Source organism: Harpia harpyja, chromosome 21, assembly GCF_026419915.1.
Source record: "Harpia harpyja isolate bHarHar1 chromosome 21, bHarHar1 primary haplotype, whole genome shotgun sequence".
NCBI lineage: Eukaryota > Metazoa > Chordata > Aves > Accipitriformes > Accipitridae > Harpia > Harpia harpyja.
The window spans coordinates 9,875,351-9,887,979 of NC_068960.1; the positions used below are offsets into that span (position 1 = coordinate 9,875,351).

General features: G+C 46.8%; 1 protein-coding gene across 2 annotated transcripts in view; it reads left to right on the plus strand.

The window, feature by feature from the left end:
• Window positions 1-12,629, plus strand: part of SYT17 (synaptotagmin 17) — a 41,860-nt gene that overhangs the window by 11,812 nt on the left and 17,419 nt on the right. For both annotated transcript variants that reach the window (XM_052773350.1, XM_052773349.1), the window contains exons 6-7: window positions 11,484-11,604; window positions 12,409-12,564. In XM_052773350.1, the coding sequence (XP_052629310.1) occupies window positions 11,484-11,604; window positions 12,409-12,564 (277 nt within the window). The remainder of the gene's footprint in view (window positions 1-11,483; window positions 11,605-12,408; window positions 12,565-12,629) is intronic.

The following is a 12,629-nucleotide window of genomic DNA, read 5'->3' on the forward strand; positions in this document are numbered from 1 at the left end:
TTTGGAAGACCTTTGTTGTCACTGCAGTGGCCTGCATCCATTCCCAGACACCGCAGTGATGCTGTCCCATCTGGGTCACTCCTGTGGTTGTTAACATGACTGTGCTTTTGGGGGCATGAGGGGAACCACTGGTGCCAGTTCAGTAATGATTTGATTCAATAAAGTGTATAGAAGACAGAATTTCTACAGACTTGTGGCATAATGCATGACCAAAAAATTGCAAGGTATTGGTAGATTTTTCATCATGTCCCTGAAGGAAATAAACTTGCCATAGATTTTGCCTGATGTAAGTGGCATGTTGCTTGCATGCAAGTTTGAGCATGTGTTTTTGCCTAGATTCAACCATCCAATGGGATGGGAAGAGAAGATGCAGAGGGTCTGTGTGCTTCCACGTATGTTCTCAGGAAAGGGCCCTGGTCAGTGCCACCTCCTTGCCAGCCAGGAGAAGAGCTGTTCAACGGGAAGGTCTGAGCTTTGCAACCAGGAATGGCGGTTAGGTACCAAATTTGCTACTAGCAGTATCACTCACATAGCTAGAGGCACAGGACTCTGTAAAAAGCCAGGCTAAGAGCATAGCATGAGCAGCATCTCAAACGTTTGCGCTAAGGACAGGAGTACCACTCAAGGCTGGTGGAACAGGGTTGCCTCTCCCAGTTCCTTGCCAGCTCTGGGATTGCAATTTCTAAGTTGTAGAGCCTTTGCTGAATCAAAACCATGTGTGAACTTGGATGGTTCACATCTTCTTTGATTTTTATGTGTTCACAAAAGGGTGGCATAGCCAGACTTACTAGACGAGATGAACAGTAAATCATTGACCTCACTGCTGATTTATGGTGTGTGTCTGAGAGTCTGATTTGGAGTGGAAACTTGTGATCAGACACTTGTGGAAGTAAAATCCACCGAGCAGTGCTTATACATGGAGCCAGCTCTGTCTGGTTTGCCCACTTTCTGTATGCAGGGGGGCTGAGAGCACTTCTATCTCTTGCTCAGACCTTCTGCAGCGTGTAAGGGGGGTGTCCTGGTTTCAGCTGGGATAGAGTTAACTGTCTTCCTAGTAGCTGGTACAGTGCTATGTTTTGAGTTCAGAGCGAAGAATGTTGATAACACTGATGTTTTCAGTTGTTGCTCAGTAGTGTTTAGACTAATGTCAAGGATTTTTCAGCTTCTCATGCCCAGCCAGTGAGAAAGCTGGAGGGGCACAAGAAGTTGGCACAGGACACAGCCAGGGCACCTGACCCAAACTGGCCAACGGTGTATTCCATACCATGGGACGTCCCATCCAGTACAGAAACGGGGAAGTGGGGGGTAGGGATTCGCCGCTCGGGGGACTGGCTGGGTGTCGGTCGGCGGGTGGTGAGCAATTGCACTGCGTATCATTTGTACATTCCAATCCTTTCATTATTGCTGTTGTCATTTTATTAGTGTTATCATTATCATTATTAGTTTCTTCTTTTCTGTTCTATTAAACCGTTCTTATCTCAACCCACGGGTTTTGCTTCTTCTCCCGATTTTCTCCCCCATCCCACTGGGTGGGGGGGAGTGAGTGAGCGGCTGCGTGGTGTTTAGTTGCTGGCTGGGGTTAAACCACGACAGGGGGAAAAAAGATCAAGACCCCTGATAACTGCAAGAGAGCTGACTAGATCTGCTCTAATAGAAGTAGGAGCGTTATGGGATTAGCTTGAACAATGTTCGGGCAAAAAGGAAAGTTTTGAAAGTTGTGCACAAATCAAAATCGTGGGGTCCCTGAGCGTTTCTTTATGTAGGACATGTCTTCATGTCAGTGGGATCTGTAGTGGGGGGGTGAGGGGACAGCTGTGTTATGAAGCGGTTCGTAAGGAAAATGAACAAGGACAGATATTCCTGGGCTCCCCTCACCGCCTGGGCCTTTTCCCCCAGATATTCCTGGGCACCCCTCACTGCCTGGGCCTTTTCTCCTAGTGTTTCTTTACAAATGCCTGCAAAAATTTTTTTTTTTTTTTTTTTATTAGTGGTTCATCACAGGCTCAGCGTTGTGTATCTCAGGACAGAGCTCTCCTCTTTGCATCCCGTTATCCTTCTGTGATTCACACCATGTAGCCTTGCTTTTTTTTCCCTCGGCTTTTGCATGATAAATACTTCTCTGTATTATGTATCTTTTTATTAGTAACATGGATTCATTCCACAGCTAATGCAAACCTTGATTAGACAAGATCATCCCTGCCTTCGTGTGCCAAGCTTGGGGCCAGCCCTTCCTCCCTCCCTCTCCAAAGTTTCATTGAAAGCTGCTGCTGTTTTCAGCAGTGCTGTCTGCTTCACCAGGATTCAAGATAAATGATTTAAGCAGAAATTGGTATTTCTGATATTTATAAAAGGAAGGAGAAATAAAGAAAACTCCACTTGAATGGGCAGGCCTAACCTTACAAGCCTTTTGCATTTATCTGCTTGCTACCATATGGAAAAATTTCATTTAAGCAAAAAGTCCTTTGCACCTTGATTAGTAAAGTGCCTTGTTTTGGTCTTGTCATACTTCCTTGTTCTTTTTACTTCAGCTGGCAGACTGCAGCTGCAAAGAGAACAACAGTACTTGTACTAGGACATCCAGGGAGGATGTTTGGTATCATCTTCCCATGTTTTCTCAGTGATAAGATTTTTAAAGTTCATTGAATAAGGTATGTTTTATCTTAGTGGTGCTTAAAGTTAAATTTATTGATCAAAGGGTTAAAATAAATCCTAGAAGAAGTAAACCAAAAAAGCTTATTACTTTGAAAAACTGCATTTTAATGTCTTGCAATAAGAGTGATGCTTATGCTAGAAATTAGTGAGGTTTTTTCAATTGCTAGCTGGAAGATTCTGCCTGTGGAATGATAGATTTGACATGTTGACAATTTTTTTATACTTCTCACTGTTTTGCTTGGTTAGTTGAGGGACAGAGAGCCTTTCTTAGTTTCTTGTTGGATTGAACCTGAGTCTGCTGAAGTGTACTTTGTGTTGTGAGATCGTGATGGACAGAGACAAAAAAAATCTACACACAATAGCATTTTGTTTTGCAGAAGGTGTCGTCGGATTCTGGAGAGCAATGCAAAGCCGCTGCGGTGCAGTTCTGATCATTAGCTGATGAAAATGTGCCAGGCTGGGTTGGCTGCCCCGGGGCTCTGACACGGAGCAGCAGCTGGCAGCAGCACCCCCCCAGCGATAAAGATTGTGTTGGAGAAAATGCTGAAGCAGGTGCTTGGAAGGCCAGTAACAGGAGGGAGAGAAAAATAGACAGTCGTAGACGTGATATGTAAAGATGAAAGAGACAAAATACGTGATTTTTTTTTTTTAACTGGCATTTATAGACTGAAACATGATGAGCTGGAGAGACGGAAGAAAGTGAATCCAGATGGCAGGAGCTGTGGAGAAGGTTTTCTCTCCATACCGGTGGGAGCGGGATGGGACGAGGTTTGTGGAAGAGCAGAGAAAGTGGCCTGAAAGGTATCAGCTAAGATGAACATCTCTTTTGCACTTGCTGTATCCACCTGCAAGCCATTGCCATAGAGAGTGCTGATAAAGTCTGGTGCGGAGTCCTTGTCCCACCATCACACTGAGCCCCGTCAACCCCAGAGCTGGGACACTGCCTCGGTTCAGGACTGTGCCAGCATGAGTGAGCCCTGCTAAAAAACACGGGGGGTGCCAGCAATCTTCTGGTGCGTGCGGTGTCGGCAGGGACGGGTGGGTTTCTCCCAGGCTGAGGCATGGTCCACCTTCTGCAGCCAACAGCTCCGTTGACTCCACTGTGCCAGCTGGACCAGGATAAGCTCCTTAGGCCTGTGGATGGGACATACAGCTCCTCAATGGGTGAAAGCCCATCGTCATTAATAGCAGAATATCTTCATTACCACCTTATGGAGTTGCTTGTTAGCTAACAGCCTGAGAACTTACCTTGGGTGTAACGAGGCAGGCTGCGCAGCATTGCTGTGCTCGTTATGTCAGAAATGGGTTGTTAGAGAACCCGACTATGGGTGCGTGGCGTGCTGTCCTCTCAGCCTTGAGGAATCAGTGCAGTAAACCACTTGATGCTAAGCTTCAGGCAAAAGACTGTACCTGTACATAAAAGCTTTTTTAGTTTGAGTCAAGCATTGAGCACTTAAGGGGATTGAGTCCAAAGCGGAGGCACAGGGGAGCTGCCGTCCAATGTATCGTCAGAGCCAGCAACTAAGTGGAAGGACTTATTCCTTGTAGAAAATGTCAGTGCAGGTATTGCCAAATTCTTTATCCTTGGTAGTTCTGGGAGGCTTTTTCTTGCAGGGTAATTAATGTGTTTCTAAAGCACACTAGCTGCTCATGGAGTAGCTCTTGAGTCCAGTCCCCATAGGAACACTCTGCGCTCCTTAAATATCCCCTTAAATGTGTGTGGCTTTGCTTAATTACCATGAATGAAGTTGGCAGGCCTTGCTGTAGCTGGGCTCAGATTCACACATTTTGCTGTTAAGATTAATTCTGAAACACATGTTCAGGACCCCAAGTTTTATTGACATATGATTCATTTCTCTTTTGGCAGATTTGAGTGGGCAGGAATAAATGTTTTGGACCAGCAGTAATGAGAGCTTGGAGATCATTCTGCAAAAGCAAAAAAAAAAAAAATTGCCTGGTCGTGGTGGGAAAATAGCATAAAAATTCCTTCTCCCTTCAAATTAAGCCATTTTTATAGTAGAGGGAGTATGTATTGGACTTGCTTTTTTAACTTTGTACTGTGAGTGCACTAGAATGAGCTGTCAGTTTTTTACGTTCAAAATGGTATGTGCTCCACAAATGGAGTAGCTTTGCTGTGGCAGCTCTCTGCAATTTTTGATGCCCATCTCAGGGATAAGCCTACAACAAGTACTGCACTGTTGTTCTTACCGTGCCTTGGCTGGAAAGTAAAAGGAAGAAAGGAATTTGAAATTCAGGTAATGACTCATTTTGGAGCATTCCTCTTGGGTGCTACTTTGAATTCCGCCGTGCAGTCAGGTGGTTACGGCGTGCGGCTGGAGGCTTCCAGTTTTGGGTATACCAGGTTTGTTCTTGACACCCTTGTTCTTTGGCTTATCCATTGCAGCCCTGAGAAGGAGCCATCCTCGGGGAATGTTGGTGATACCTTGCATTTGCTAGCACAGTGTATTATTGAAAATAATGCCAGCATCCATCTCTCATACAGGTATAAAGCATTGGACAGGCAGAGACTTGGTTCAGAGAGGTGGCACAACAGTTGACTCAAGGCTGTGTGCGTCAGTGTGGAACTGGGGTCCATGTTTGTGACAGTCATGGGAAATTAAATACGAAAGTGAATGTTGTCAGGGTTTTTTCCTTTTCTTTTCTTCCCCCCCTCCTTTTTTTTTTTTTTTTTTTTTTTAGCTATCCAAAAGCTTAGCGGCTGCTTAATTAAAGGAATGATGCAGAATCCCTGATGGTGAACGTGGATTGATTACGTGGGGCTATGCTCACTCATTAACAGGATGTTAAAATCAACCTGGCAGTGTACTTGTGTCTGGTGGGAGAGATGCCCTGGGCAAAGCCTGGCTGGAGGCAGGATGCCACCACCCTGCAGGTCACCGGAGTTGAGGGAACTGTGATGAGATGCCATGACAGACACTTGTCCATCACGATGACAACATTTTTGGTTCTTAACTTGTGGTTTGTTGTCGTATTTTGGCTTATGACATTCTACCATCTTTCTTTCACTCTGTATCTTTATTTTTTCCCCAGATGTGTTTCAGTGGGTTTTTTCCCACTTTCCTTTTCCAGTCTTTAAAGCTCCAGCACTGAGAAATTTTTCTTGATCATTTTCTCTTCTTTATCCTTATTTGTCTCTTCTGCTTCCAGCTGTCATCTCAGTCTGTGCTGACTTGCCTTCCCCTCTGTGCTGTTCACTCCTTGCCCTTTCTGCAGAGGACTGGAGTGCCGTGGGGTGTATTTTGCTGAGGACGAGCCCAGAGGAGGGGTTGTTGGGGGTTGTGGACAGGACCTCTCCCTAGGAAATCTTCTTCCCAGAGGTCTTTGGACAGGAGAGGCTTTCTCATGGCCGTCCAAACTGATGCAAAGCCAGTTAGACTTCAGAAGGGATTTTGTGACTCTTTTCATTATACATCTACTCGGCATCTGCTACATAGGTAACACTGTTCTTATCCATTAGTAAGTATATATTTTTTTTTCAGGTTCTGGTTCTTAGTAGCTCAGCCTTCCTGAAATGATTGCTGTGTGTCACAGGATGCTGTAGAAAGCCTGTTAGAGCAAACTGTTCTAAACCATCAGTTTTCTAATGTGCCTGGAGGTACCATCACAGATAACCTTGAGGAGGAAAATCAATCTGAAACTTCATTAGGAGCGTTGCATAGATGTCTGTGCTGATGTAATGTGCTCTGGTTCCCATTGGGAACCGGGGAGGGTTTCAGCTGCAGAATTTTACTGGTGGTGTAGCAATGCACAGCAAACAGTCTGGGGGGGCTGCGAGGAAAGAATTGCCCTGATCCAAACAAGATGTGCAAATGGCATTAATTAAAAACTCACCTTCCCTCGAGGTGGCCTCTTTGTGCTTCAGAGATGACGGAAAAGAAAGCTAAACTTCTTACACGTGTCTGGTTCAACCCAAACGGTAACTGCAGAAGGTTCTGGATCACAGGCGAGCCCAAGGCTGGAAATCCAAATGACTGGCTGTGTAATACAGCTGCAGAGAGGAACAGCCGGGAGTGAAAAGTTAATCAGGGCTTCAGGAGAGTCTCGGCCTTCCCAGACTTGGTGTCTCTGGCACCTCATCAAACAGGAAATTGCTTTTCCAGGGTCATCTGGGATCTCGGCACAAATCAGCGTGTCATCAGCATAACAATGGCAACTGAAATGATGCCTTTTCATGGTGGTGCCTGAGGGGTAGCTCTGCACACTGTGTTCTGTGAACAAAATATTCAAGGCAAAACCAACAGCATTTTACTTTCCTGATGAAAAGACCTAGGAGAAGTAAAATTCAGGCACTTCCTTTCCCTATGGTGAACAACGTGCCGATGATGCCTCTTGCGCATAAAGTTGCATCCCTCTTCTCGGCTCAGCCCCTACCAAGTCTGAGGTTTGGGGACGCTCAGGCGTGTGACAAAACAGAAGCCATGCTTCTGTGCCTGCAGTCCCCCAGCAAGACGTGCCTTAACGCCGTTGCTGGTAAAGATGCCTATAAAGAAGGTGATGGGCATGGAGGTCAATGGTTATGGCATCGCAGAGTGTTTGCAAGGTGCCGGTGAGCTCGGTGGGTCCGTGGGCTTGAGGAGCACCCTGTGCAGCTCCTGTGGCCCCACCAGCCACCCGAGACCTCTGTGGCCACTCGTCCCTCCCTGAGCTGAGCCTCCTGCCTGGCCCGTAACAAAAAGGGTCCTGTTTTTCCATCTCACGGTGGACCCCACTGTGCTCCCCAGTTACCTCCATTTTGCCCGCCGACCCAGCGAGTCTGTTAAGCCACAGCTCTGTCTGCATCCTCATCTTCATCTCTGACACAAACTGGGCCACCAGCGTGTCTTATTAGCAAGACTGTCACATCAGCAAAGGTACGCTGCGGTGTGAGCTTGTCGGGGAAAGCAGGGGGAGCTAAAACCTGAGGAGGTACGCCTTGTACCTCAGGCTTCTTGGAGCAACCTGTTAATTCCTTGCTTGTTTGGTAATGATGACAGGTGACCAAAGAACAGGAGAGAGCTGGCGAGCGTGGTGCTGCACGGCACGGCGGAGGCAGTGCCGGTCCGACGTGCCGCGGAGGAACGTGTGGTGGCTGCTGGCCATTGATTCGTTTTCTCGAGTGCTTGATGTCCCCTCAGGCACCGTGGCAGGATTTGAAGCACATTTCCTAGATCCTTGTGGCTAAGCTAGAAATAATGCATTTATAAGATCAGAGCCAGTTCACTGCTCGAGTTAAGTGCCTTGAAAAGGCTGAGTCACTTGTGTGGGGAGGTGAGCTATCCGGGGATCTGGGTTTCCTTCTGCAAACACCTTTTGTTATCGCTGCAAACGCTGCTGGTGCTCTGCCTACAATGGGGCTGCTGCTTTCTTGCTGGCTTTGAGCGCACACATCCTGCCTCTGTGGGCTGGATTGTACGTTCTTTCCCTTAGAATAATTAACAGAAATCTGGGCACACTTGAAAAGCATTATAGGGCAGAAGGTGCTATTGAGATTTGGGAAATTAGGCCTGATCTGAGACTCATTAAAGCTGGCGGTAGTCTGTCCGCTGACTTCAGTGGATCACACTTACAGAGTATAGCATTTTATATCTCACCTCACTCAAATTTAAGCCCAGACAGTCAAAAAGATTTTTCTAGAGGTGCCAATATCCGTTAGGTTAGGTCCCATGGAATTTGGTTTTACCTTGACCTATTGAAGGCTCATGGGTTAGGCAGCAGTGTGGTGGTTACGTTATAGTGGCTCCTTCAATAACCTCTGCAGGGGTTATGGGACACGGTGCTGGGGAGAGTTCAGGTGGGGGCAGATGCTTCCTTCTCCTGCCTGTACCTCGGTGGGCGTTACATACCCGGTCTGATATTGTCAGTGCATAACGTGGGGCAATTTTTAAAAAATGGTGTATAAATGTAAATGCGTCGGAAGTGTGGAGATCTGCCTTCCTTTGCTGAGCTTCATCGCTCCTCCCTGACCCAGGGAAGCCCCTTAATTCCTGCAGGTCTTGGATAAAGTCAATAGGTTCCACCAGTAGGCAAATCCAGAATTACCCCAAATCTTAATATGGATTTTCAGCACTCTCAGCTTGAGGTAACTTGAAAGGTCCTACATCCCTGCCCAGTGCCAGCCTGCCTCCTGGCTGTGCCAGAAGTTTGGTATTTGCAGCCAGAGCTGTTTGATTGTCTCTTCCGAGCAGGTAATAACGTCACTAATTAGTTTCCTAATTTGTGCTGTCCAAATGTACCCGAATTTCTAGGAATTAAAGCCTGCATGGAACCCAATGCAGCGGTGAATGCAAATGGAAGTAGGACTGGATATGTTAAAAATGTTGTTGATATGTTATAAAAAATGAGCTGAGGTCGAGGGGTACCTCAGGTGGATCCTGTTGTGGGTGCTGCGATGCTTCATTACTGTCCTGGTAATAGATTTAGAAGTCACTGACTGTTCTTGACAATAAACACGTCTTCAGGCTGTTCCAGCCACAGACCCAAGAGGAGCAGTTTTGGGGAAAATCAAGCCAAAGATGATAGTTTAAATTAGATAGATGACATTTAAATGACCTCGGATGTGAGGCTGTGTTAGATCCTTACATTGTGCAACCATTGGGCACAACGGTGTCTGTAGGTATGGCTTGACCTTGCAAAAGTCGTGAGGGTCATGTGCGTATTGGGTCAGGTTTGTGTTGGGGAATGGCTTTCTGATGGAAAGAACTTAAAATACCATGTATTGAACAGAACTGTGGTATGGGAGTTGGCAAAGGTTGATGGAAGAGGAGTGCCTTCTCGGTGAAGCAAAAATACTGTAGCAATGGAAGAAAATGCCCGTGGAGAGCGTGAGTGTGTGCTGTGTAGTCGTATACTGCCACATAATGTGACCCAAGAGATGCTGGGACAAAAGGAGTTTGGGGTAAGAAATCAGATGTTTTTTCCCATGGGGGAGTGGGGCTGTGGGGAAGGTCAGGCAGAAGGTGGGCCGGCTTGGGATGGATGCTGCCGGCTTGGCTCCGGAGCTGGGTCCTGGGGCAGCGGGGCGTGTGAGGAGGGCACGCAGGTTTGCCTTACGATCTGTGATGTAGATCCATGCTTTTTACCCAGGGGCTGAGTCAGGATGCTGCTGTACTCGCAGCCTTTGCCCTGCTCCCCACATGGCGCTTCCCTTGTCCTGCGCTCATTAAATGTGTGGGGTTAAACACAGAGGGGTTGCTTTGCCAGTTCCTGAAAGGCAGAGACCTTTTACGTGAAATTGAGCAGCCTACTGCCATATTTTCTGTGGAAAGCCAAAAAAAGGACATTGAATTCAACTGAATTGTATTATAAAGCATCGGAGGTGCAGGACTTTCTCAGCCTGCCACCTGCTCCTGTGTGCCATGCATGTCCCTCTGCCTTTGCTGGGAGTAGTCAACAGGAACAGGAGAGGAGACAAAGTGCCTCAGGGAAAACTTTTAATAGTATTACCTGACGTCACTTTTAGTGCTTGGCTCGTTAGGTGAGGAGCCGCATGGCCTGCCATTAGCCGGAGCCATTCTGTGCTGCTGGCCGGCCAGGCAAGAGGTGCTGTGCTGCTCCTGGCAGAGGGACGGGGCTTTTCCCCGAGTGCCTCCTCGGGTTCAGTCTGAGCCCTCTGGTTCATCTGCACTCGGTGGAAATTGTGCTTTTCCATTTGCAGCTGAATAGCTGTGAACTGGTTGGGTTTCCCTCAGTTTCCCCAGAGCCGTTGATAGCTTTGCCAGGGATGGGTACCTCGTGTGCTGGCCCATCTGCTGATGAACCTTGTTCTTTGGGTCAGTTCAGGCTGTGACTGTGTCTCGGAGCTTTTTTCTTTATTGTCTACCCAGTCCTTTAGTCTCTGATTTCTGTAATCTAATATTTGGGGCATCAGTAAGGATATTTAAGCCTTTTGTTATGATTGCAATACCACTGCAGCTCCTTTTCCATTTGGGAGCGGGCTGTGACCATCTGATCTAGGCTTGGTCTTGAACCATTTGGCTATTTGGGATGAAGAACTAGCTCTGCACTCCCGCATGGACCCGAGACGAGGTGGATGGATCAATGCCTTGCCTGGGCTGGCTGGTGTGTTTTGTCTCCAGAGTTGTTTCATTGTGTGTATTTTGCATCTGAGAATAACAGCATCTCGGAGCCAGGTCGTGCTAGGGGGGAGAGGTTATTTTAAGCTGTCATGTCTAAGGAGCAGTGATGCCAGTTCTCTAGCTCTTTTTTTTAATTACTAGTTTTAAGCATCATTAAGTAAAAGGAAAAGAAATAATGGCTGAACAGCTATATTGATGTGAAGCTATGGCTGTGGTTCAGCCTGATGAACAGCAAGTTAAGCTGTGCCGTGGTCTCTGGGTAGAACAGGGCGTATGCCAAGGGGATGTCTCTCCTGAATTGCCTTCCTGTGACCCAGGGATGCATTAACCATCTCATGCCTGAACTTCCCAAGAGGCTGGTATGGTCCTTGGGGGCTGGGAAGGAAAGAGGATGTCTTCTCCAATAGGTCCGTGTTTTGTACGTTAATTAAGGAGGTGAGGTTGCTAAGATCAGTTCAAAATGAAGCAGGTAGAAACTACTGACCTTGTATTCATTCCTCCTTATAGGTCCTCTTTGCATGACTGCTGAAAAGCTGGTGAAGGATCAGCGATTAGAGAACGATCTTCACCTGGGGATAGTATTCTTTCTTGTTTCTGCTCAGCACAAGGTACCACCAGGTGGTTCTTGGTTGCAGTTTAGAGCGTGACTAAAATTTATTTTTCAGGCACTTAGACAAATGGGATTTATTTAACTTCTCTTCCTGCTCTTCCCCTCTGAGCTCTGTTCTGAATTTCCACGTTCCCTTTTCCCTGCAGAATGAAGTGGAGCTAGGAGAGCTGCTGTTGTCACTAAACTACCTACCCAGCGCGGGAAGACTGAACGTGGACATCATTAGAGCAAAACAGCTTCTTCAGACAGACATGAGCCAGGGTTCAGGTAAAGGGCAGTGCATTTCTCACATTACTCATGCACAGATTATATGTGCTTTTAAAGCAGTTAAGTGGTGAGGCTGCAATTTGTGGGGGACCCGGGGGATTTGGATGCTCAGTTCCTATTAATACAAGGCTCCGGATATTAATTTTATATATATAGCCAACAATAATGAAAGTATTTGGAACACTTACCCTGAGATAAAATGGAGGGTGTGAATACCTTTGCCATATTTAAAGTAAAAATCTCTGAACAAGGATGAGGTGAGGAACCAGGAGCTCTACATTACCCCCGTGTTGTGTTCTGTAAGGCAGTCCCTTTGTGGCGGTGCTGTGTTTTGCAGATGCTGCATGCTGCCTGCATGTTAATGTTGCAGTGGTTTCATTTATGACATCTAACTGCTGTGTGGATGCTGTGAGGTTTTTCCAGTGTCCATGCATTGCTCCCTGCCGTTTCTAAGTGTGCTGGCTGGTAATTGCTTCATGTGTATGTCCTCAGGTGTTTTTCCCTTGCTCCCTGCCCCAGCCGTGGGTGCTGCCAGAATATTGGCATTTTCCAAAAAGAACAGTATGCTTGGCCTCTATCAAGGCTGTCGTGAATTGTGGTTTTGGCAGCGAGTGTTTTTAATCCAGCTGCCTGACTTTTGTCTCCACTGCAAATCCCTGGGAACAGTGCGGTGGTACAAGTCCCAGTCATTTCCAAACGCTGTTTTCCAGGATGGTCCATCCCTGCGGTGCCCAACCTTCACGAACCGTGGTACTGACTCACGACACCTGTAATGCAGAGCCTGTGTTTTGTGTTTTTTGTCAGATCCTTTTGTGAAAATTCAGCTTGTTCATGGATTAAAATTAACAAAAACCAAGAAGACCTCCTGCATGCGGGGGACGATAGATCCCTTCTACAATGAGTCCTTCAGCTTCAAGGTTCCACAGGAAGAACTGGAGAATGCCAGCCTAGTGTTCACAGGTAAATGTGCTGGTGTTACTGACTCGGCACGGTCATGGTTGCCTCTGAGGTGAACAAAGAAGCAG